General features: G+C 33.1%; 1 protein-coding gene across 1 annotated transcript; it reads left to right on the forward strand.

Annotated features, from left to right (window-relative positions):
• Positions 1 to 6,687: 6,687 nt before the first annotated feature.
• LOC116031536 (dammarenediol II synthase-like) lies at positions 6,688 to 23,652 on the forward strand. Its single transcript, XM_031273764.1, has 15 exons — positions 6,688 to 6,958; positions 7,062 to 7,250; positions 8,098 to 8,187; positions 12,423 to 12,617; positions 18,774 to 18,858; positions 19,009 to 19,175; positions 19,593 to 19,781; positions 20,348 to 20,581; positions 20,655 to 20,777; positions 20,896 to 20,994; positions 21,339 to 21,445; positions 21,554 to 21,875; positions 22,090 to 22,170; positions 22,764 to 22,847; positions 23,230 to 23,652. The coding sequence occupies exons 1-15, from the start codon at positions 6,755 to 6,757 to the stop codon at positions 23,347 to 23,349; spliced, it is 2,289 nt and encodes a 762-aa protein (XP_031129624.1). The 5' UTR covers positions 6,688 to 6,754; the 3' UTR covers positions 23,350 to 23,652.
• The last annotated feature ends 1,299 nt before the right edge of the window (positions 23,653 to 24,951 follow it).

Here is a 24,951-nt window from a genome sequence, read left to right on the forward strand (position 1 = left end):
AAACATATGTAGTCAATTTAATTATTTATTATTTTGGTATACTAATTAAAGTTAAAACTAATTCATTTTTAAAAGCATATGTAGTCAAGTTAATCTTAGTAAAATTAAATACAAATTCAAAATTATTAATACAAATTCAAGATCAACAAAAAATAATATTATTAAGATTAAGTTTAAACTAAAAAGTAAAAATAATATTTGAATAATTTTGCCCAGTAGTAACATCTGCCGACACAAAGGGGAATTTTTAAGAAATGTCAATTTTAAATATACTTGAAAGGGAGATTTTTTTTTCCTGGCGAGGAATTAACGGAAAATATGTCGATTTTTTTTTTCCGGCGAAAAATTGCCGGAAAATCCGCTGATTTTTGTTTTTGGGCGCCGGAAGGACCATTTTTGCAACAAAAACAATAGTCATGGACCAAAATTGCAAAGTTTGAAAGTCGTGGACCAATCCTATAAGTGTCACTATAGTCGTGGGACTAAAAATGTAAAAAACTCTTTATTTAGGGTTATTTGAGTTCGATAGTTTAATTACTATTTCTGAAATAGTACGATGGTTTATTTGTACTTTATCCATTTTTCGAATGTGGGGGCCGTACATATACAGCACCAACAACTACGTCGGGGGAGTACAACCGTAATAAATAAAAGCATTCACGATGTACTCCAGTATATAATTGTACTATTATATTGCAAAAGGCCTTCGGGAGGTTTATAAGTTTATTGTACTCTTACAGGTAACATTGCGCCTGAAATCATTATTTAATTTGACGTGGTCCAACATTATTATGATTGGATGTTCTTTTTTTTTTTTTCTTTTCTTTTTAATACTATTGACTCTATTACAATGTAGTATCTGTTCTACGTTCACAACGAGCCAATGCCCCCACGCCTCAACTGGGGATCAAACCGGTGACCTCTCACTTGGGAGGGCCACAGCTATGCCGCTTGACCACAAGGTCTTTGGCAAAACACAACCTTACCATCTTGTCTAGCTAATCTATTGATTGGATGTAATTGACTAACAATTACAACATAATTCGTTGAACCCCTCAATTACGCTATTTGATTTGAGAGAATTGTAATTCTACTGAGTTGCATTTCCCTCCATTTAAGGAATTGGAATGCATAAGTCTCCCCCTATAAATTCCAATTCGGTGCAACATGAAAAAGAAAAATAATATGAAATTACAACATCACCCTTGATGATGATTATTATTATTACTATTACCAAAGCATTTTAGTCTTTTCTTTTCAATTCCCATAAATTCTATTCTTGCCTACCAAGGCTCTGTTTGGCAGAGCTTATAGTTTATTTTAAGCTACTAATAAGCTATCTCTATTTGGTAATGTTCCCAAAAAAAGCTAGTAACTTAACATAAGAGCTTAATTTGAAAAGCTGTTCTAGGTAGCTTTTTAAAAATAAGCTAGTAGTTTCGTAACTTCTTTCCATTTTTATCCTTATTATTTTAAATAAATGATCTTTTACCCATCTCAATTAAAATCTTTTTGAACTTTTCTCTTCAATATGTTTAGTTGTAATTTAAATTTGACATTTGTGTGTTTGAACATTAAATTTGTATGGACTAATTTTATTAACTTTAAATATTTTGTTTTACTTTATATATTTTCAAATATATGTTCTTACTTTATATTTTATTAAAATATATTGGTTTCATTATTTTATATTTTAATATGTAAACAAATCTATTTAAATTTAAAACTATTTAAATTTTATGAAGATGTCATTTTTAATCTTTTTACATTTGTCAGCATATCAAAAAGCTAAAATTACCAAACACTTTTAAGCATAATAGCTTTTCAGATTTCAGCTACTAGCTTATAACTTTTCAACTTTTAGCTACCTTTTCAGCTAGATTTGCCAAACATAGCCCAAACAATGTAATTTAAATTCCTATTTTATTCTCACCTTATTCTTTTCCCACCGAATTACAATTCATTTCTCCACTAATTCTTTCCAACCAAACGATTCATAAGACATTGTTTAGTCCTTTCTGTTGAATTAAATTTTTGGGAAAATAAATCCAAAATATGTATTTGATGGGAATAACTTTTGAGGAAAAATTAATTAACATGGTTTATGTTACCTAGAAAGTTATTTAATATGTTTGGTTCATTTAAATATAATGTTTGTGGATTTTTTTAAAAAATCTCTAATATATCTTTCTTGTATGTAAAAAAACAAACACAACAAATAATTGCGGGTTTAATAAAGTACTTGTATATTAATAAATTATATGCCAAAAACTTATATATAGTTTGCAACAAAAATATTTAAAATACAAAATGGCACATATGTAGAAAAGATCACAAAGTCATCAAGAAATTAGATTCACGGTTGACCCAAACTTTCCTAATTCGTCAAAAATTGCTCCAAATATAGGAACGTTTTTCTCACATTTTGAATGTCTAAAAAAAATTGAACTTTTCTTACTACCAAACTCCTGCCTTTGTAATCAAATCTATTCATTACCACGCCCATCTTATTCGTTTCAAACGGGGACCATCATGAACCAAAATTGTTAAATTGAGTGCTTATCAATTTTGTCGGCAAGGAGAGGGGTTCTATCCTGCTCGCCCATTCTTTCTTTTATATATATATATATATATATGTAAATATTGAGTTCTTATCACATGTCTCTCTAGTTTTCCTTTTCCTCTTCTCTTAATTCACCGTACCAGCATAGTATGGATGTGCAGATGAACCTCAAATTTCTCTCACTTATTTTCTCTCTCCTCCATGAGACAATTTCATCTGAAAACCGTGAAAAGACCACTTAGTAGGGATGTTCTTAGATTGCTGAATGTGGGGCAATTCTTATACCATGGACCATGGTTCATATTGCATTGTGAACCCTGATACAATTATGTATCTTCATTTAATATATTCTATATCTACTGTTAACAGGTTTTGTACAAGTAAACAAATAATTTGATAATTGCTGACACATGATGATAGCTACAAGTAGAGAAACTGTCAACTACAAATACAAAATGTGTAAACTACAGATACAGAATCTAAAACTTATTTTTAAACTATGATCTACAATGTAAAGTAGACCCTAATTCATAATATAATTTGCGGAAGGTGGGGGCCGTATACTACAAAACCGACGTCTTAAGTAATTAAAATTTTTTTTAAAAATTAAAAACTACATACGACGTCGGTTATATAATCGACGTCGTATAGTTAACTTATAACGTCTGCTACATTAATGTCGTTTTTTAACCGACGTTGTAGGGTCTAAATAACCGACGTTAAAAGTGTTTTCTGTAGTAGTGATTACAGCATGCATTGTGATTTAATTTCCCTAAAATGTTGCTTCCACTTGCTTCCACGTTCGCATGATCACACTCTGCATATTTCATTTTCCCATTTGCTTTTTCCATTCTATTGCACACGTCCTTCCTTTTCCACTTTTTATGCATTTCATTTCCACTTCACACACTTTAATTTCATGTACCATTTTCATATTGCATGTATTCACGTACTTATGTATACATTAACACTATGCATTCACTTTCCATTTCCATTTTCATTTTGTGTTTGATTTATATGCCTATTTTCACTAATCAATTTTGTTTGATTTGATATGCCAATTTACCATACTAACAATATATATATATATATAGTTTGCTATAACTTACAAGTTATAAGCTAGGACTTTATATATATAATTTGATATAACTTACAAGTTACAAGCTAGGACTTTATACATATAGTTTGCTATAACTTACAAGTTACAAGCTAGGATTTTAAGGATTTGACGGATACGTGTTAGCTTAGCAGATCTGATTTAGGAATTATAGTAGATTTGAATCAATACATAATATATATATATATATATATATACACACACACACACATATATACAAACACACATATATATATAGTTTGCTATAACTTACTAGTTACTTACTAGTTACAACGTAACTTTGTAAAAATGCTTATTTAAATACAAGATAATATAGTCAAGATTGATTATGATTGTCATTAAAATAATTGTCTACAACTTTTTAAAAATGCTAGTCTAAATACTTATTCTAAAAATAATAGTTTAAATAAAAACTAAATGTGGTTGAAATTTCACTAAATCTTCTTAATTCTCTTTTGGGTAGCGTTGTCATTGTCTTAATCTTTAGTACATATCCTCTTCTTTTGTATTGGTAGTGTGTCATGTTCAATTGTGTTACTGGTGATAGCATAGATGACAACACCATGCAATTAGATTATAGTGTAGGAGGTTGTGGGTTACCTTGTTGTGTATAAGATTGGATCTTAGTTATACAATGAACTCTTGATCTTGCAAGCGTCTATTGATATTTGACAATGGTAGTTTTTCCCTATATGTTTCATGTGCTATGAGATTTGTGTCGTACATTCTCATGTGAAAGTATTGAACAAAATATTAATATGCACTCGAATGTCAAAATTGCGCTCAAAGTCATAAAGATGCACTCAAAGGGAGAAACTATGTACTGAAACAAAATATATTAACTCGACGAAGGAAAAATATACACATGAAGAAAGAAAATGTGTACTCGGGACAAAGAACATTTAAACTTACCTTCACAAAATAACAACAATGCCACCGCATGTTTTTTAATTCTTCATCATTTTGAATTGTTGATTTGGACAAGATCTATGGCAAAACGCTAATATATATATATATATATATATATATATATATATATATATACACACACACACACACTGCACACACACACACACACATATATATATATATACACACACACACACATACATACATACATATATATATATATATATATATATATATATATATATATATATATATATATATACACACACACACACACTGCACACACACACACACACATATATATATATATACACACACACACACATACATACATACATATATATATATATATATATATATATATATATATATATATATATATATATATACATATATATAACTCACACTTGGAGTGCAAATAAAATGTGTTAAAAATACAAATAACAAGCAGGTAAAATCATTTAAAAGTGCAACCATTTACTCTTAATAGTACAAGTAATTAATTTACATGTTCATATTGGTGTACCTAATGGTAATGTTGTTCACATTTGTGCAACTAATGATAACGTTAAGTGCATTTAATATTGTTGTTCGGTATACATTATATTGTTACAGTTTTAGTAATACATTTTTACTTGAACTTCAATGTTTGAATAATTTACAAAAATATTACTGTTTTTTTTAAAAATTGTTTCAGATCCATTAGATGTGTGTGTGTGTGTGTGTGTATATATATCATGGTTGCAGTAGGCGCTAGGCGGTAGACTAGCGCCTAGCGCCTAAGCGGTCTAGGCGGCGCCTGGGCGGTATCTAGGCGGTTCTAGGCGGCGACCTATAAAAATAAAAAATTAATTCATGTCTGTTGGTGTTTGTCATATATTATATTATATATATATATATATATATATATATATCTCTTACTTATATTATATATATATATATATATATATATATATCTCTTACTTCTCTTATATATATATATATATATATATATATATCTCTTACTTCTCTTACTTATATAAATAAATAAATTTAAATATATATAAATATAATAATAAAATTAACAAAGCCGACTCGCTCGAGTTAACTCGGCTAACTCTGCCGAGTTAATTCGGCCAAATTCGGCCTAGTCGGCCGAGTTAGGCGCTAGGCGGCCGGCCACCTAGGCGGACGCCTAGGGAGCAATTCGCCTCGGTCTAGGAGCGCCTAGCGCCTAGGCGGGTGCCTAGGCGGTCTAGGCGGGGNTTGTCATATATTATATTATATATATATATATATATATATATATATCTCTTACTTCTCTTACTTATATAAATAAATAAATTTAAATATATATAAATATAATAATAAAATTAACAAAGCCGACTCGCTCGAGTTAACTCGGCTAACTCTGCCGAGTTAATTCGGCCAAATTCGGCCTAGTCGGCCGAGTTAGGCGCTAGGCGGCCGGCCACCTAGGCGGACGCCTAGGGAGCAATTCGCCTCGGTCTAGGAGCGCCTAGCGCCTAGGCGGGTGCCTAGGCGGTCTAGGCGGGGATTTTTGCAACAGTGGTATATATATATATAGCGCGCTCCGCTAGTAGAGCACGCTCCACTCACATGTCCAAATCAACGAATCAGATGTAATTTTAAAGAAACGACACTGTGATATTTTCGTAAATAACTTGAACTTTGGTGCAAGTAAATGTAATGTATGTGCAAGTAGTTGGTGTACATTTGCAATTAAAAAGTGCAAATATAATCAATTACAAATGCACCTATCTTCACTTACAAGTGCAAGTAATTTACCGTGTTAACGTTCGTGCACCTAGGTGCACCGAATTATAACGTTAGCTGCAACTAGTTATAACGTTAGGTGCACTTAGTATACATTTTAGTTGCACTTGTAATACAATCTACTTGTACTTAGATTCACTATATGAAACTGTCACTTGCACTTGTAATAAATTTTAGTTGTACTTCAATGTTCAATTATTTACGAAAAGCATTTAAAAAAAAAAAAATCATATCCCATCTGAACAGGTGATAGATGACATGCCTTCTCACTTCTTTCCGGGGCAGGCAGTTCCGCCTGAACGCGTCAAATATATACATATACATACATATTGAGTTCTATCACATCTCTCTATAGTTTTCCTTTTCCTCTTCTGTTAATTCACTAGAAGATGTGGAAGCTTAAGATTGCCGAAGGCGGGGGGGGGCCTTACATGTACAGTACCAACAACTACGTCGGCCGACAAATATGGGAGTACTACCCTAACGCCGGCACCCCGGAAGAACGAGAAGCGCTTGAAAATGCCCGCCAAGAGTTCAGAAAAAACCGGGAGAAAGGTTTCCATGCTTGCGGTGATTTGTTCAAGAGAATGCAGGTCAGGATCGGATCGGCGGTTTTTAGTATTTTTCAAGTTTTCGTGATTAGTCAAGGTTAATAATAATATAATTGTTGATTGAGTTAATATATGTTATCCGTAGATGATCAAAGAAAGTGGGGTTGATGTGTTAAGTCTTCCAGCAATAAGATTAAGAGACGAAGAAAAAGTGAACTACGAGGCAGTCACAACCGCGGTTAGAAAAGCCGTACGCCTGAACCGTGCACTTCAAGCCAAAGATGGGCACTGGCCAGCTGAGCATTCTGGACCAATGTTTTTCATTCCTCCTATGGTATTCTTAAGGCATCCTCATTATGCATTTTGGGAAAGTTTCTAGAAGAGAAAAATTTTGGGGGACAAAGGGGTTTTATTTTAATTTTTTGTTTTGGGGGCTCATGAAATAGTTTTTTTTTTTTTTTAAGAAAAAAAAAAAAAAAGGCTTCCTTGAGTGTGCGTAGGCATACCAGGGACGCCCAGAGGGCGCGTGCAGTGCCGGCGCAAATTATATGGTGGACCGTGATCATTACTGATACTGCAGTTGTGTTGAACGGATACTGCAGTTGTGTTGAAAAGATACTGCAGTTGTGTTGAAAGAAAACTGCAGTTACGCGGAACAGAGGTCGTTCATCCGTTCAACATAACTGCAGTATCCATTCAACACAACTGCAGTATCCGTTCAACACAACTGCAATATCAGTTCAACACAACTGCATTTACAGACGGATGAAATGACTTATGTTCCGCGCAACTGCAGTTTCATTTCAACAGAACTGCAGTATCCGTTCAACACAACTGCAGTATCATTTCAACATAACTGCAGTATCAGCCACGACTCATGGTCCACAATGCATTGTGGACCATAGTCCACGATATAACGACCGTAGTGCCGGAGCCTTAGTAACCTATTTTTCCTCCTTTCTTTTTCCTCTGACATCTAGCTTGTTTCATTTTTTCATTTTCATTTTTTTTTTCATTCTTCTCTCCCATTTCCATTTATATATATGTAGCATGACCAAAACAAATAAATAAAGCCATCCAGGATCCTCTAATAATAATTGTTAATGGGACAGGGGACTGAAGAGAGGGTGGTGTGGCAACCAAAATTATTGAAAGCATTAATTGTGTAAAATGATTTGCAGATGATTGTGTTGTACATAAGCGGTGCAATCAATACCATTCTGACATCAGAACACAAGAAAGAAATAGTTCGATTTATCTACAATCATCAGGTATGTACTTACGGAACTTATTTTCCAACTTTATAATTGTAATATATATCCTTAATCAAGTGAGAACCATGTTCTAAGTGAGAACGTTGTGGACAAATCCAAACTATAGATTTAACAATTAAAAATAAATAAAAATTTGTACTAATTATGAAAAGCTCATTTTAAAATTTGGTAAATTTATGAAAATGACCCGGTCATATTTTATTTGATTTCTCATTCATCAGATCATGTAGATAAATGGTTTAGATTTGTCCACAAGTTCTCACCTAGAGGGTAAGTTCTCATATGACTAAAATTATATATATATATATATATATATATATATATATATATATATATAGAGAGAGAGAGAGAGAGAGAGTCCTAATCAACTGTAGTCGCGTCTTAATGTGCAGTCAATGCGGTCACACCACTATATATAAAGATATACACCACTCAACGTTAGAAAATGCACCACACAAATATGCACGGTTAGGTACGCATCATTAAAAAACGCACCACTAGGTATGCAAATAATATATATCACACAGCGTTAGGAAATGCACCATTATGGGCATGGGAGTTATGGTGCATTATTTTGGATGTGTGGTGTGTTTTCATTGTGGTGCATTTTTTCTAACATTGAGTGGTGTATATTTGTACATATAGTGGTGTATTCTGCATCGACCGCACAGGAGGGCGCGACCACATTTGAATATATATATATATATAGAAGAATTCAGGTGCAGTGATGGTTTCCCGTGCGGTTGTGCGGTGCGCACCTTAAGCATTACAATGGCGCACTTTAAGTACAGAAATCACGCACCTTAAGCATACAAACAAAGCACGTTAAAAACATAAATCACACAAATCACGCAACTTAAGTACACAAAGCACGCACCTTAAGAACACAAAACACGCACATAAGGTTTTAAAATGCTGCACCTTAAGTTTCAACAACTCACGCACCTTAAGCATACATATCACGCATCTTAAGAAGGAAAACAATCACTTTAAGAAGGAAACCATGCACCTTAAGCTTTAGGTTCACTCACTTTAAACTTCAACACTCACGCACCTTAAGTATACAAATCACGCACCTTAAGCATACAAATCACGTACCTTAAATGGAAAATCACGCATCTTAGGAAGAAAAGTACGCACCTAAAGTCACTGCACAACCGCACGAGAGACATCACAACTGCATGAGAACTGAATTGTCTATATCTACTATACTAATAAGAGTCAAAGAAAGTTAAGCCTATAATGGGTAGAAAAAATGACAGTCAAATTATTAAATCAAATGGATGGTTCATATTGTTTAGATTTATATTTTTTCGTTGATATTTCCTAATTTATCCTTAATTATATGATTATTCGTTAAGTTTTCCTTTAAATATTTTCTTTTCTGTTAATATTCCGTTAACTTTTAACTTGCCCATTAATTTCTATAAGTAAGGTCTTAGGTTTGAGCCTTATTGATGAGTATAATTGTGAGTGTAAATATGAGGGTGTAAATGTCGTTCCGCTAAGGATTGGGGCTATGGCACGTAATTGTGTAAATTAAGAAATCATAGACACTAGAGCAGTTGAATAAAATAGAATCCAAGTAAATGATAACTGAACAGGGAAATTAAAGGAAAATGAATTGACTAATGAATAAATTGTATGATAAAGAAATGGGTCAGATTAGGGTATTCCAATCTTGATGTTCTAACAACTCAGAATTAGGGAAAGAAGGATTAACCTAGAGATTTATGGGCAATGCACACAAGAATTCAATTTAGCTACTTTCGTAATCAATAAATAGAATTAGGCTAGGATTGCCCCACTTTCGTGATGTATCAATCATAGTCTTAACCACATAAGCATTGTAAGCCCCCAAATTACCCATATTCTCATAGTAGGAAAACTTAGGTTGAAATTGGTAAGACTCGAGGTCCTCACCCAACTTTCGTTGTAATGAATCCCTCCCCTAAACTAGCAATCAATTGTGGCCACCAATTAATAACAAGTAGAAATTAATCCCCAATTCAACATAAACCCTAGGTAAAGAACTTTACTAACAATCTTGAAGAGTTAATCCAATCCAAAACCATGATTCCAAGCTTGCAAACGTATTCAAGTATGTAAAACGGTGCTAATCTATGCTATGGAAAACTCTAAAGAGAAGGAAAATTGTACTGGACTAAACTAAGGCTCGGAATACCCAAAAAGATAGCAAATCGCATCATTAAATATTGGACAGCAGCAGGGTCACAGGCACCCTCACAGTCGGGATCGTGGCCGTGAGGTGCGGTGGCCCACTGCTGTCCGTGTGGTGCCTCACGGGCAGCCTCACGGCCGTGAGGTTGGCCGTGAGGTGCCTTCTCTATTTGGCTTCTGACTTCTTTCGTGCTCCGTTGCTCCTTTGCGACCTTGGGTAGATTCTTATGCTTCGAAAACTTAGTAGTTAAATTAAATAAATAAACTAGTAGTTACAACAAGAAAATAATACATATTCATTTCTTTAATTTATAATTCGATGTCTACAATACCTTTATTCAAAAAAATATTCATTATCAAAAAATTTAAAAAGAGATATAATTTCATTAGTTATATTGTCTATATGTTCTACAATACAAAGGTTCTGTACCTTTAAATTTATTACTTAATTATGTTCACTACATTATTCATTGTTTTTTTACACTATCTTGTAATTAAATATAAAATTATACTAAAAGATAATGTTATATATTTATTTACCAAGTATTATGTTAATAACATGAAAAAAAATAGTTTGAAGCCCAGCATATTAACTACTTAGGGAGGATTTGTTAACAAAGAAGACATTCAAATAACCCAATAAATTGATTTAAAACTCATTAATAAAAAATGTCAATGTAGGGCAATATAACATTGTGACACACTTGATGCATTGAAAAGATGCTGAGACTACAACATTGTTGGAATCAATCTTTCAAATTCAGAAAAAGAAGAAATTTGAGAAATATCAATTATTGTAGCATTCATTAATCTTGTATGTAAAATACTTATTGTGCATTCTTTAAATATCTAGAACTAATATAAATTTATAATTCATTTCATTTTCTACAATCAACCTGTTTATATTAAAGACAAAATCAGCATCAATTTTGACAACAAAAATAATTAGTATATAGGATGTAGCCACTATTTTAAAAGGTTTATGCACAAAGTGGCAAACTATTTAACTACATGCATTGTGATGAAAAGGTAGTAGTGGGTACTCCAAAATTAATATCAAATTAAAACACACACACACGCACACGTGCACACACAAAATCAAGTACTACACTCATACCAATTTCAAAAGTATGGACTTCAAAATAAACATGTGCAAAATGGATGTAGAAACTATTGATGAAACTGGACATATTGCAATATCAGTATTCAAACTACTTGCAAAGCTATTGTTGTTACTATCAAGTAAAAACAAGTTATGAAACTAGAACAAAATGTATTACTCATTAACCTTCTACAAATATAATAAATATTAATATTTTGTTCAATATTTTCACATGAGAATGTACGACACACATATCACAGCACATGAAACATGTAGGGAAAAAACTACCACTGTCAAATATCAATAGGGGCTTCAAGATTAAGAGTTTATAGTACAACTAAGATCTTAGTTATATATACAAGCACAACGAGGCAAATCTACAACTTCCTACATCATAATCCCATTGCATGACGCTGCCCTCTATACTACCACAATAACTCAATTGCACATGATATATTACCCAATACCAATAAATAAATTTTAAAAAAAAATACTAAATAAAAAGACAATGATAATGCTACCCGAAAGAGAATTAAAAAGACTTCGAGAAATTCAAACGAAAGTAGTATTTATTTATACTATCATTTTTAGATTAAGTATTTAGATTAGCGTTTTTACAAAATTGCAAACATTTATTTTAGTGACAATTATAATCAATCTCTCATATATTATTTTGCATTCATAAACTTTGAATTATCGATTTAAATAACAAATTCAACATTCAATTACATATGCATGAACATCTCCTATATAATCATGCATTAATATACTTTGAAATACTTATTTAAAATTAAACATTGGGCATTATCCCATTCGCATAATCCGCGTGAAAAAACTAGTATATATATAAACTTAATTAAATATCGCCTATACATATTTATTACTCCGTATTAGTATATCGATTCCTTTATTATTTTATTTTTACTTTTGTTCAATTGTTGTATGATAGAATGAAGATGGTGGATGGGGATTCTACATAGGTGGACACAGTACCATGATTGGTTCAGCACTCAACTATGTGGCCTTGCGTTTGCTTGGAGAAGGACCTGATGACGGTGATGGTGCCATTGCTAGGGGTCGAAAATGGATTTTAGATCACGGGGGTGCTACTCAAATTCCTTCTTGGGGAAAGGTTTATCTCTCGGTATGTGATATTTATAATATATTATTATAAATTGATACATTATAGCATTATATTTTGCTTAAAACGTGAGTTTTAGGTTAAAACTTTATCAAAATTTAAATTAAAATAAAAATAATTTCATGACTTTTCCGATGATCAAACGCTAGGTGGTGAATAAGTGGATATACAAAATGGAATTTAATTTAGAAAAATAGTTCTAACAATGTGCGGTTGTACTATTCAAATGCTGTTGTGGTGCTCATGTGCGGTTGTACTGTGAGAGAAGAGCTATTAATCTTGCAAAAATCAACGTTGAGGATTAACAATGTTTAAAAAACGCGGTGGCAATTTGATCATTTTTCATATGAGTCAAACTTAAGGTGTGTGATGTTTTTTCTTAAGGTGCATGCTTTTATTACTTAAGGTGTGTGATTTTTTTGCTTAAGGTGCATGGTTTTGAGCTTAAGGTGCGTTAATTGTTGAGACTTAAATGCATCGGTCTAAAGTTTTAGATGCGTGGTTTTCCTTCTTAAGGTGCATATTTTAATTTCATTCTTAAGGTCCGTAGTTTTTGTGCGTAAGGTGCGTGGTTTAGAGGTTAACGTACGTTAGTTGTTGAAACTTCAGTGTGTCGGTCTAAAGTTTTATGTGCACGATTTTCCTTCTCAAGGTGCGTGATTTGTGTGCTTGAGGTGCGTCAGTTGTTGAAACTTAAGGTGCGTCGACCTAAGGCTTTAGGTGCGCGATTTTTCTTCTTAAGGTGTATTGTTTCCCTTCTTAATGTACGTTATTTTCCTTCTTAAGATTTTTTTTTTTCATTTCCATAACACAAACAATATTCTTTATATAAGATTTTCTCTACAAAGCCATATTTATGTTAATCCAGCTTAAGGTGCGTAGATTAGAATCTTAAGGTGCATCAGTTTAATTTTTTTAAAAGAATATTTCACCGTACAACCGCACGAGAACCCTTTCCCGCACTTAAATCCTTCCACACACACACAACAAAAAGGGGTTTTGAAAATCTAAGATCTAAACCTAACGAAAGAAGGAAAGATCCAAGTCGTCTGTAACACACACTTTTCTTAAAATCAATTCGTTACCTCCAAAGGCTGTTAGGAGCATTGTAGCATCAGTCTTCCAGGATAAAATGGATCATGACCTTAAGTTTGAGCATTCAAACAAAAGGTCTGGTGAACTAGAACAACAGGCGAGCACTCCGTACAATTTACTGAAGTGTTTGACATAATTTTTTTTAAGAAAACAATTTCTAGAGAGGAAGGAGAAAGCAAAGATTTTGAGAGGTCAAAATAAACAACTCAACAATTCTGCCCAACACCAAGGTTTTTATAGAAGATGAGGGAATTAATAGCATTAATCAATAGCACTAATCATATGAATTAAATCAGATTTAATTTGTAACACCCATAAAAACAACTTTAATATAGAATTCGACATGGCTGTTACGACTATTAATTCTATGAAATTATAATTCAGATTTGTAACCCCCATAACAACAACTTTAATATGGAATTCAACGTGGTTGTTACGACTGTTGATTCTCTGAAATTAATTCATAATTAATTCCTACAGACCAAAATTAACGTTGTCTAGAACGGTACTCTGAAGAGTACTTCCAGCAATACCCACAAACAGTTGGCGGAAGGTTATATACAAGCAAGGTTACAGTAGGCGCTAGGCGCTAGTCGGGCGGTAGACTAGAGCCTAGCGCCTAAGCGGTCTAGGCGGCGACCTATAAAAACAAAAAAATAATGCATGTGTGTGGGTGTATGTCTGTATATATCACTTACTTCTCTTACTTATATAAATAAATAAATATAAATATATATCAATATAATAAAAAAATTTAACAAGGTTGACTCAATCAAGTTAACTCGGCTAACTCTGCCGAGTTGGGCGAGTTAACTCGGCCAAATTCGACCGAGTTGACCGCTAACTCGGTCCAGTCGGCCGAGTTAGGCGCTAGGCGGCCGGCCATCTAGGCGCACACCTAGGGAGCAATTCGCCTCGGTCTAGTGGCACCTAGCGCCTAGGCGGAGATTTTTGCAACAGTGTATACAAGTAGTCAACTGTTTGGTCAAACCGAACAGTCACGTCGATCTGTAATGGTAACTAATTGACCGAATAGTCAAATCTGAATGGTGACTACTCGTTCAATGTTCCGAAGATTACTTCGAACAATACCCACGAATGGTAGTTCGAGCAGTACCAATGAACAGTTGCCTGAAGGTTACATTCGAGTAGTCAACTATTAGTCATGTCCGTTATGGTAACTACTAAACCGAATCGTGACTATTCCTTCAATGTTTCAAATGGTAAAACAGAGTTTACACTCGTATACTGGCGACACTCATTTTGGAATTTGATTTGCACCCCCTACGCGGGAGAGAGAGTCTCTATGCTATACAATTAAACTTGCCTCTAAAAGGGTATAGTGGTGCAAACCCTTGTCACAACCCAATGTAGGACAATTTCTTTTACAAACTCTTTCCACCTTCATTTGCAACTCAAATGAGTCTATTTTTGGAATTAATTTCTCATTCACTCATTATCCATTTTGAGCGTACAGTATATCTGTAACACCCCCATATTCCAAACCATAATATTTTATTAAAACGGGATTTATTTAATTAAAATATCTTATAATTGCGGAAGCTCAAAACCAAAACTACAGAAAAATAGGGATGCTACCGCCACGTTTAGATACAACTTATATCTAAACGCACAGGCTAAAACAACTACTAAAAATAACCAATAACTTATACTAGTACAATGAACTAAATACATTTCTTTTAAATACAAGCTCTAGATTATCTAATAAAATAAAACTCTGAATACTAATCTAGAAGGTTGTAAATCACTCTCATGCTCCAAATCATGCAATCATCACCTGCAAAATTAACTAAGGGGGAACAAAGTCAGCACGACGGCTTGTAAGACTTACTCCACCCCCGTAAAACGTTTTGCACATAGCACATAACAAATAGGAGCATGTAATTAACACATTCAATAACCCCTTAAGCATTTTTATTCTCATCAATATCAATAAATTTCAACCAATAAAAATGTAACTTGAGGAAATCACACATTAGAGTATATATATATATACCCACAAAATTCCTAGGAGATGAAGGCATTGCCTATCCATAATCCAAATCCATTTAACCACTATTTTCTCAATATTCTCCATATAACCTGTATCTCAACATTTAAATATAATCAATTCCTCAAGACATTTCATAATACCATCAATACTCAAATTTCTTTAAATCATAATATATTCACCAACGAGATATTTTAAATCCTTGAGTAACCACCAACAATTCCTAAATCAAAAGAATCACTTCCAAGTTCATAAAATAATAACCAAAGAGAGAATTCCAACCTCTCAATTATCCTCTTTCGAAGAGAGATTCTTACAACAATACATTTCAGAATTTCTCAAAACATCAACACTTGATATATACATATTGTCAAGGAGAAATGGGTACCAAATGAATGATTTTCAAGTTCTCAAAAATAAATGCTTATAAACAGGGAGTTTTCTCGACTCCCTAGTGAGTCAGCTTTCAAGTCACTGCTCACTCCTCATAATAACAGGGAAGTTATTTAACCCCCTAGTGAGTCAGCTTTTACATCACTGCTCACTCCTCAAGATAAAATATCAAATGGCACCATTCCCCATGACAAAACAGATATATCTTTAACCCTCAAAGTTCACATCTTATATCAAAAATCATTGTACCCAAGTAGCTCGTCAAACTTTATACCTATTATGTGACTATAACCACAATAATTTTATTCACAACATCACACCAATTACTTAGCATCCAACTTACCACATATATTCTCACTATACAAGGTACCAATATCTTATACCCAATTATCCAGTAGCTATACTAAAATACATAATCTGTCAGCTTTGCGAGAATCATGACTTAATACTCCAATTCACAAAACACATACACTAATGACACTATATTATGTACACAATGTGTATATATACTTATATAAATAGAATACAAAACGAAACAAATTTTTTTGTTTAACCATTCTGTTATACACCGTACTCAGCACCATTCATATATATACAAATATACAACACATAACACACACTTACATGTATTTCAATCTAATCCATATATACATTCCTAAATATTACACCAATCACACGTATGTTTGTACCAATCCAATACATTAGACGAATATACATTTTTCAAAATTAACATGTATACAACCATGTAAATTCGTGTATTCAATAACCACATGTCCTACGAAATTAATGAATCACATAGTAATTATTTAGAAATAACAAACTAGATTTTTGAGCAAAGATTTTCACATAAGCACTTAGGAAAAAGATTTTCGTTTCTTAGGGTAAAAGGATTTAGATGAACATAAATCTTACCTAAGTTTCAAAATCACCACAAACTCTTAGAATCCCTACGCTTGCTCTATCTCAATTTCACGTTAAATAGATGCCACTAAAGGGAAGAAATCGAAAGTGACGTTTCAATTTTCTTTGTTGAAGCCGAAATTGGAAAAGGGTGAGAGAGTGTCGGCTGATGATGGAGGGAGAGAAGGGAATTTTTTTTTTTTTTTTTTTTTTTTTACGGCTATTGATCAGGAAGAGAAACAATTAGGTTTTTTTATTTTTATTGATTTTTTTTTTCCTTTCCCTACGCTGTACGTGTGTTTATTAACACAATATATTAACTTAGGTTTAATATATATATATATATATATATACACACACTATAGCAGTAGTGTATGTACGTACTTATCTATAGAAATATATATTAGTTTCATAATGAATTAATTACTATCTTAGATTAAAAAATAAAGGAGAGCCAAACTAGCTAGTCTCACATGATTTTAGGTCACATAAAATAATATACTAATAAACTAGTATAATTATGAACCATATAATAAAAATAACTTATTTTAAAAAAATACTAATATTTTATCAAAATACTAAAAATAAACGGGGTATCACAATATTGATCTCTTCGTCTCACTACAATGAACACAAATCCACTTTGATCCGACCTAAATCAATAATAGATCCTACATATATTAGTACCAAAAAAATAACCACTTTCTATATCATTTTATGCTAAAAATTCAAACACAAACTTTATTTGAGAGTTTGTATATATTTTTGAACATCCTTGTCTAATTCACCTATATTATCTTTGATTGCACTACTGTTTTAACATTTGGTGATTACATTTATAAACGAGATTTTTGGGGTTCTAATATACTATCTTGTTCATCATCATCAAAATTTAATTTACACTTTATTTCTAACAAATAAATTTATTAAACATTTTAACTAAAGGGTAATTAGAACTCATTTAGAGCAATAGACCACTTTCACTATCATCTTACTCAAGAATATCATTCTAAGGGTCCATTTTGAAACATGAAATGTCAGAAAAATCTTTTTCTAATGTTTATTGAAATATTAGAAAATTATCTTCTTCTATTTGGCAAAGAGTTAAGAAATTATATTTGTTTATGTTTGGTTTATTTTCCTGAAAATAAACATATTATTTGTTATAATAAAATAATAATAACAATAATAAGTTATGGTGGTATGGTGGTGGTGGTAACAACAACAACAACAACAACAATAATAACAACAGTAATAATAATAATAAGTGGTATAATGGTGGTAGTTGTAGTTGTTTGGTCGTGGTGATGATTATGTGGTGGTGGCCTGGGTAGTGGTATGGTGGTGGTGGATGTAGTGGTTGTGGTAGTTTGTTGGTGGTGGTAGTAAAAATAATAAGGAAACTAGCTTGAAATGAGATGAGAGATAAAATAAATACGAGCAAATAAAGAATTCAAAAAATATCTTCCAACTAAAAATCTAGTGAGACATTCCCCACCAAGTTAAAATTTTTTTAATTCACCATAATAAATATGTTTCGTTTGACTTTATTTTTCTTGAATATCCAAATACAGAAAAATCTGTAAAATGACTTTCGGAAGTCATTTTCCAAATTTCAAAACCAACATTAAATTTCACAAATATTGCCATTCTTCCAAAAATAGCTTTATCCATTAAGACATTTTAAGTAAACTAATTACTTGTTTCAACTGTTAAAAATATTATAATTTTATCTAAACTTTAAGTATACTCTTTTGTAGGTCCTTGGAGTGTATGAGTGGGATGGGTGTAATCCACTCCCACCAGAATTTTGGCTTTTCCCTTCCAAATTTCCATTCCATCCAGGTAATTACTAAAGTTGATAATTGCAAAATAATAATAATAACAATAATAATAATAATAATAATAATAATAAAATTACTTGACTAACATAGTACAGTCATATATAGTCACAACTCACAACACTAATATTATATTGATGTCATTGTAATTTAGCAAAAATGTGGTGCTACTGCCGAACAACATACATGCCAATGTCATACTTGTATGCGAAGAGATATCATGGGCCACTTACCCATCTTGTTCTGTCCATAAGAGCAGAAATTCATGTCAAACCCTATGATCAGATTAATTGGAACCGCACTCGCATGGCTTGTTGTAAGGTTAGTCACACACACACACACACACATATATATATATACTCAAATACGGTCGCGCTTTAACGTGCGAACAGTGCAGATACACCAATAGCATTTAAAAAATGCACCAATTGTATTAAAAAAACGCACAACAATGAAATGCACAAATGCACCCCAAAACGTACTACACATCCAAAAAAAACGAACCTTACCTCCCTCATATCTAATGGTACGTTTTCGAACACTGTGTGGTGCTTTTATGCGTACCTAATGGTGCATTTTTTGTTGCGCGTTTTCTAACACTATTGGTGTATGTTTACATAATTATTGGTGTGTCTGCACTGACGACACGTTAAGGCGCAGCCGCACTGAAACTGAGTTCTATATATATAATTTAATTGACTAGCTTAGCTTCCATACAAATTAAACAACTAAATACAGGAGGACATCTTCTGCCATCATACATTCATACAAGATCTGCTGTGGAACACCCTTCAATACTGCACTGAGCCCATCATGAGGCGTTGGCCGTTCAACAAAATTAGAGAAATGGCTATGAGAAAAGTAATCAGCCACATGCGCTATTCAGCTGAAGTGAGCAGATACGTTACCACTGGTGCAGTGGAAAAGGTTTGAATTGAATACTCCAAATAATATATTAATGGAAATATATATATGGCCCTGTTTTACTTATGATATTCATTATTCATCTACTTTTGTTATCTTGTAATTGGATTCAAATTTTTTAATAATTACAAAATTCATAATCTTTTTACTCCTGACTCTACATTTGAAGAATGGAATAAAAAATAAAAGGAAAAAAAGAAAAAATATATATATAAAGGTAATTGTCGATGCATTAAATATGGAATTTTAATATATATATATATATATATATATATATATATATGTGGACATCTATATTAGTAGTTTTTTTTTGGGGTTTTTTTGCCATGTTGGAGGGGAGAGATTGTGAGACGGAGGAGAGAAGGTGCCTATATTAATTATTTATTTATTTATTTTGATTACAATTCCTATTTACTACCAAACAAATTAAATTAAAGTAACTTTAGCAATTTAAACACATTACAATTACCAAGTATTTGATTTTCATTATCATTTCAATTCTAATGTTTGAACCAGACACACCCTTAATTAGTCCATGAATTATTGGTTGGTGTATTTAATATTTGTAGAGTTTACAAATGATGTGTTGGTGGGCGGAGGATCCAAGCTGCGATGAATTGAAGTACCATCTGGCTAGGGTTCCCGATTTCTTATGGCTTGCAGAAGATGGGATGAAAATGCAGACTTATGGGAGTCAGAATTGGGATACCTCTATGTCCACTCAAGCTATTATTGCCACTGGTATGGTTGAAGAATATGGAGATTGTCTGAAGAAGGCCAATTTCTATCTCCAACAATCACAGGTATGTTGAAAAATCAGCTCAAAATCTAGCCAGCCAGCTGCTAGTTTTAATTTAGATATATAATAATATGCAGATAAAAGAAAACCCAAAAGGAGACTTCAAAAGTATGTTTCGCCATTTCACGAAAGGGTCATGGACATTCTCTGATCAAGATCAAGGTTTGCCTATCACTGACGGCACAGGAGATGCCCTTAAGGTTAGTTGCATATATATTGAAACCTATGCAAATTAATAAATAACTCCATAATACATATATATGTGTGTGTGTGTGTGTGTGTGTGTGTTGAAAAATTTAAAATACACTATACTTGCAGTGTTTGGTACTCCTTGGGCAAATATCGCCTGAAATTGCAGGAGAGAAAGTCGATGTTCAGCGCTTGTACGAGGCTGTTGATTTCTGCCTTTATCATCAAGTAAGTAGATTTACTTTCATTCTTTCCGCCACCAAAATTATATTCGACTAAGCTAATGTTCGGAGGAGGCCGGTAAAAGGTCAAGTCCATCAATTAGTAGCTAGAGGATTGTTGAGCCGATGTTGGTAAATGGCTAAATTCAGCATCCTGTCTCTTGAAAATGTGATGGTAATTTATAAAAATAAAGTTGCTCATTCGCCAGGAACTATAACTTTTGACGTAGGGGTAAACACTTGATCCTAGCAAGTGATATCAAAGCCAAGCTAGGGTTAAAGTCCAAGCAAAAGGATTTTGATCCTAACAACTAAGATCTGACACACTACATATATTTTGGTTGAATTCAGAGTCCCAAGAGTGGCGGTTTTTCCATTTGGGAGCCACCCGTTCCACAACCATACCTGGAAATGTTGAACCCCTCTGAACTCTTTGCAGATATTGTTGTACAAGGAGAGTAAGATCCCAATTCTTCTCACCTAAAATAACTAATTAATTAATGTTATTGAGTATGTATCATTTGCTTGCATGCTAATTAAGTCTTTTTGGTGGGTGGGTGGGTTAGGCACGTAGAAACTACTGGAAGTATAGTCAGTGGTCTTGCAGTCTTCAAACTTCATTATCCAGATTACAGATCAAAAGAAGTTGATGTGTCCATTGCAAAGGCAGCAGAATACCTTGAAAATGAACAGCAAGCAGATGGGTCATGGTATGGGTACTGGGGAATTTGCTTCCTCTATGGCACTTGCTTTGCCCTATTAGGGCTAACAGCTGCAGGAAAGAGTTATGAGAATTGTGAAGCCATCCGTAAAGCTGCTCACTTCTTATTGTCAAAACAGAACCATGAGGGGGGTTGGGGAGAATGTGTTGAATCTTACCCAACCATGGTATGTATATCTAATCAATACTACAAAATCAGAGAAAACACAACACTTTACATTTGTAAAATTCTCACAGTATTATATTTCTCAGTATAAGTATTACATTTTCATATTAACCCGAACCAACCCAACTCATTTCACAAATAAGGATCATGAGACGGTCCAAATATTACCCTTTGTAAAATTCTCTAACTATGTTAATGATGATTTTGTGGAGCAGAGATACATAGCGCTGGAAGGGAACCGTACGAATTTGGTACAAACATCATGGGCAATGCTAGGGCTTATGTACACTGGACAGGTTAATTAGCATAGTTTAATGAATTGAAATTGAAAGGCACTGTGTGGTTTGATGCGTGCTCAAAATGTTAGGGTTTATTTGGAAACCTAAAAAATGACTTTCGAAAGTCATTTTCTGAATTTTCTAGTGTTTGGATATTCTAGAAAAAATGAAATCAAAGAAAATATTCTTTCTGATCAACAAAAAAAAAAATCTGATTGGTAGAAAATGTCTTCCTAGTTTTTAGTCCGAATAAATTTTTCATATTTTTTTATTTTCCTATTTTTCTTTTTACTCTTCTTTTTTAAAATTATTTCTGGATTATTATTATTACCAACACCAACACCACGACTATACCACCACACCAAATACAACCACACCATCACAACCCCTACATATTATTATTATTATTATTATTATTATTATTATTGTTGTTGTTAAATTAATATGTTATTATCAGGAAAATAAACAAAAAAAAATGCCATTCCTCAACTTTCAGCTAAATAGAAAAAGATAATTTTCAAACTTTCATCCAACTTATTTTTCAAAAAATATTTTCCAAGTTTTCAAATGGACCCTAAGTGTTTTTTTTCTCTGATTTCCTTGTTAACTAGGCTGAGAGAGATCCGACTCCTTTACACAGAGCAGCAAAGTTACTGATCAATGCACAAATGGAAGATGGTGATTTCCCTCAACAAGTAAGATTAACTAATTCAATTAAACTACATACTTAACTTCTGATCTATAGATTTGCAATTTAAGATTTTTCTCTTGAAAAAATTATATTTTTTCTCCCTCTATTGTTATTGAGATAGAGTCTAATCCATATGAATCACTTTTCATAAATCTAATAATTTAATAGTTAGATGAGTTGTACATATAGTCGATCGATCAGCCAAGTGAGATAGATAATGTAAGTTTCTTGTAATCTACAACTCATTTAACAATTAAGAAATAGATTTCTAAAAATGGAGAGAGATTGATTAGATTGAAAACTTGGGAAAAATTGAGGTATCAAAATTTACCAAATTTTCCTTTTTCTTCGGCAAAATATGTCCTAACAATAAGTATGAAATCCAGGAAATCAGTGGAGGCTACATGAAGAATTGCATGTTGCACTATGCACAATATAGGAGTTATTATCCATTATTGGCATTGACAGAGTATCGTAATCGTGTGTGGATGCAAAAAAGCAACTAAAATTCAAATCTTATCACCAATAAATATCGCATATGCCTGAGTATGATATAAGGTAAGTTTAAATGTGTTTCCTACGGTTAGGGTCTGCTCAGGACATCTCGCAAGCTGATTAAAAATAAAATGTCGCATATTGTTTAATTGTATGGAGTATTATCAATTTAGCATCCTAGTTAGCCTGTAATCATGTGATCTAATATGATGTATACTACATTTGAGATGTGCATGTAATTATGGATTATGCACAGCTTAGTTAACCACTCCTCAATGTCTATCGATGATTTCAATTCATACTTAATTGGTTAAGGATTTTCGTACATTGTGTATGTTGGTTTTCTTCTCCCAAAAGGTTGAATCCCAACCCCAAGGGCCCCCCACGCCCTAACCCGACAAATCATATAGTAAGATGTAAATCATGATAACTCAACTGAACCACAGAGGTTAGACCTTTGTTCACTGCACACAAGAAGCCCCTCACTTTGAGAACAAGACAGTCAACCGGTGGACCAATACTACCGGAAAAGGTCTAAGAAATCAATGGAAAACACACTCAAAATGCCTTTTAAATTGGTCGCGTATATTAAAAATGCTAACCACGTTTACAGTGCCTTGGGAGTCCTTTTATAATAGTCCAAGTGACCGTTAGACTTGGCCATGTCTTTATTACATTAAATGGGCTAATAATTGAATAGTAAATGCCCTAATTACTTCCTAATCATTGATGTCCGTTGCCTTCCTCCCCAACGTGCTTCATAATGACCTTCATTACCTTTCATTAATGGTACGTTAATGACTCTTCTCCATAAATGGTCCAGACTTATCACCTTCTGTCTCCACGACCGGTTCAAGGAACCATTCGACAGGCTGATTCCACAGAGTTGATGATTCTAACAAGATCAACATTAACCATCTTCGTAGCACCACCCAACTTTAAGGCAATTGCAGCTTAGAATCTGATAAAAAATAATAAATTAAAGGGAAAATTACAATTTATGCCCCTCCATAATATGCCAATTATCAATGTCACCCTTAATTATTAGTGGTGTAAATATTGCCCCTCAATTTTCAAAACGGTACATATATTGCCCCTAAATTAAACTCTAGTCACAGCGGAAGCAACAACCAAACATTTGGGGTGTTATGCCGCATCTAACTTCTACTAAGCTAGATGCTAATGCTAGAACCACCAACTCAAAATCCAACAGGGTTATAAGTCTGAAATCTAAATTATTACATCTCAAAGTTGTCCCAATGCAACTACACAAACTAACTACAAGAGAGGGAGGTAGAACTACTGGCATGCTAAACGCGCTCTCGGCTCTACTCTATACCTGAAATCATAAGTAAAAATAATTAGCGGATAGAGCTAAGTAAAACCTCACTCCAACATGTAAAACTACAGTACGTGTGTGTATATATATATATATATATATATATAGGGATGAACTCCCATGCGAACTGCCACCCAGGTAAGAAATGAGAACGCTTCAAAGCCATCTACGTGTCCAGATCAACGAATCAGATGCAATTTTAAAACAATGACGCGGTGGCATTTTCGTAAATAACTGAAACTTTGGTGCACCTAGTTTCACTTACAAGTGCACC

The sequence above is a fragment of the Ipomoea triloba genome, chromosome 10 (genome assembly GCF_003576645.1).
Source record: "Ipomoea triloba cultivar NCNSP0323 chromosome 10, ASM357664v1".
Classification (NCBI taxonomy): domain Eukaryota; kingdom Viridiplantae; phylum Streptophyta; class Magnoliopsida; order Solanales; family Convolvulaceae; genus Ipomoea; species Ipomoea triloba.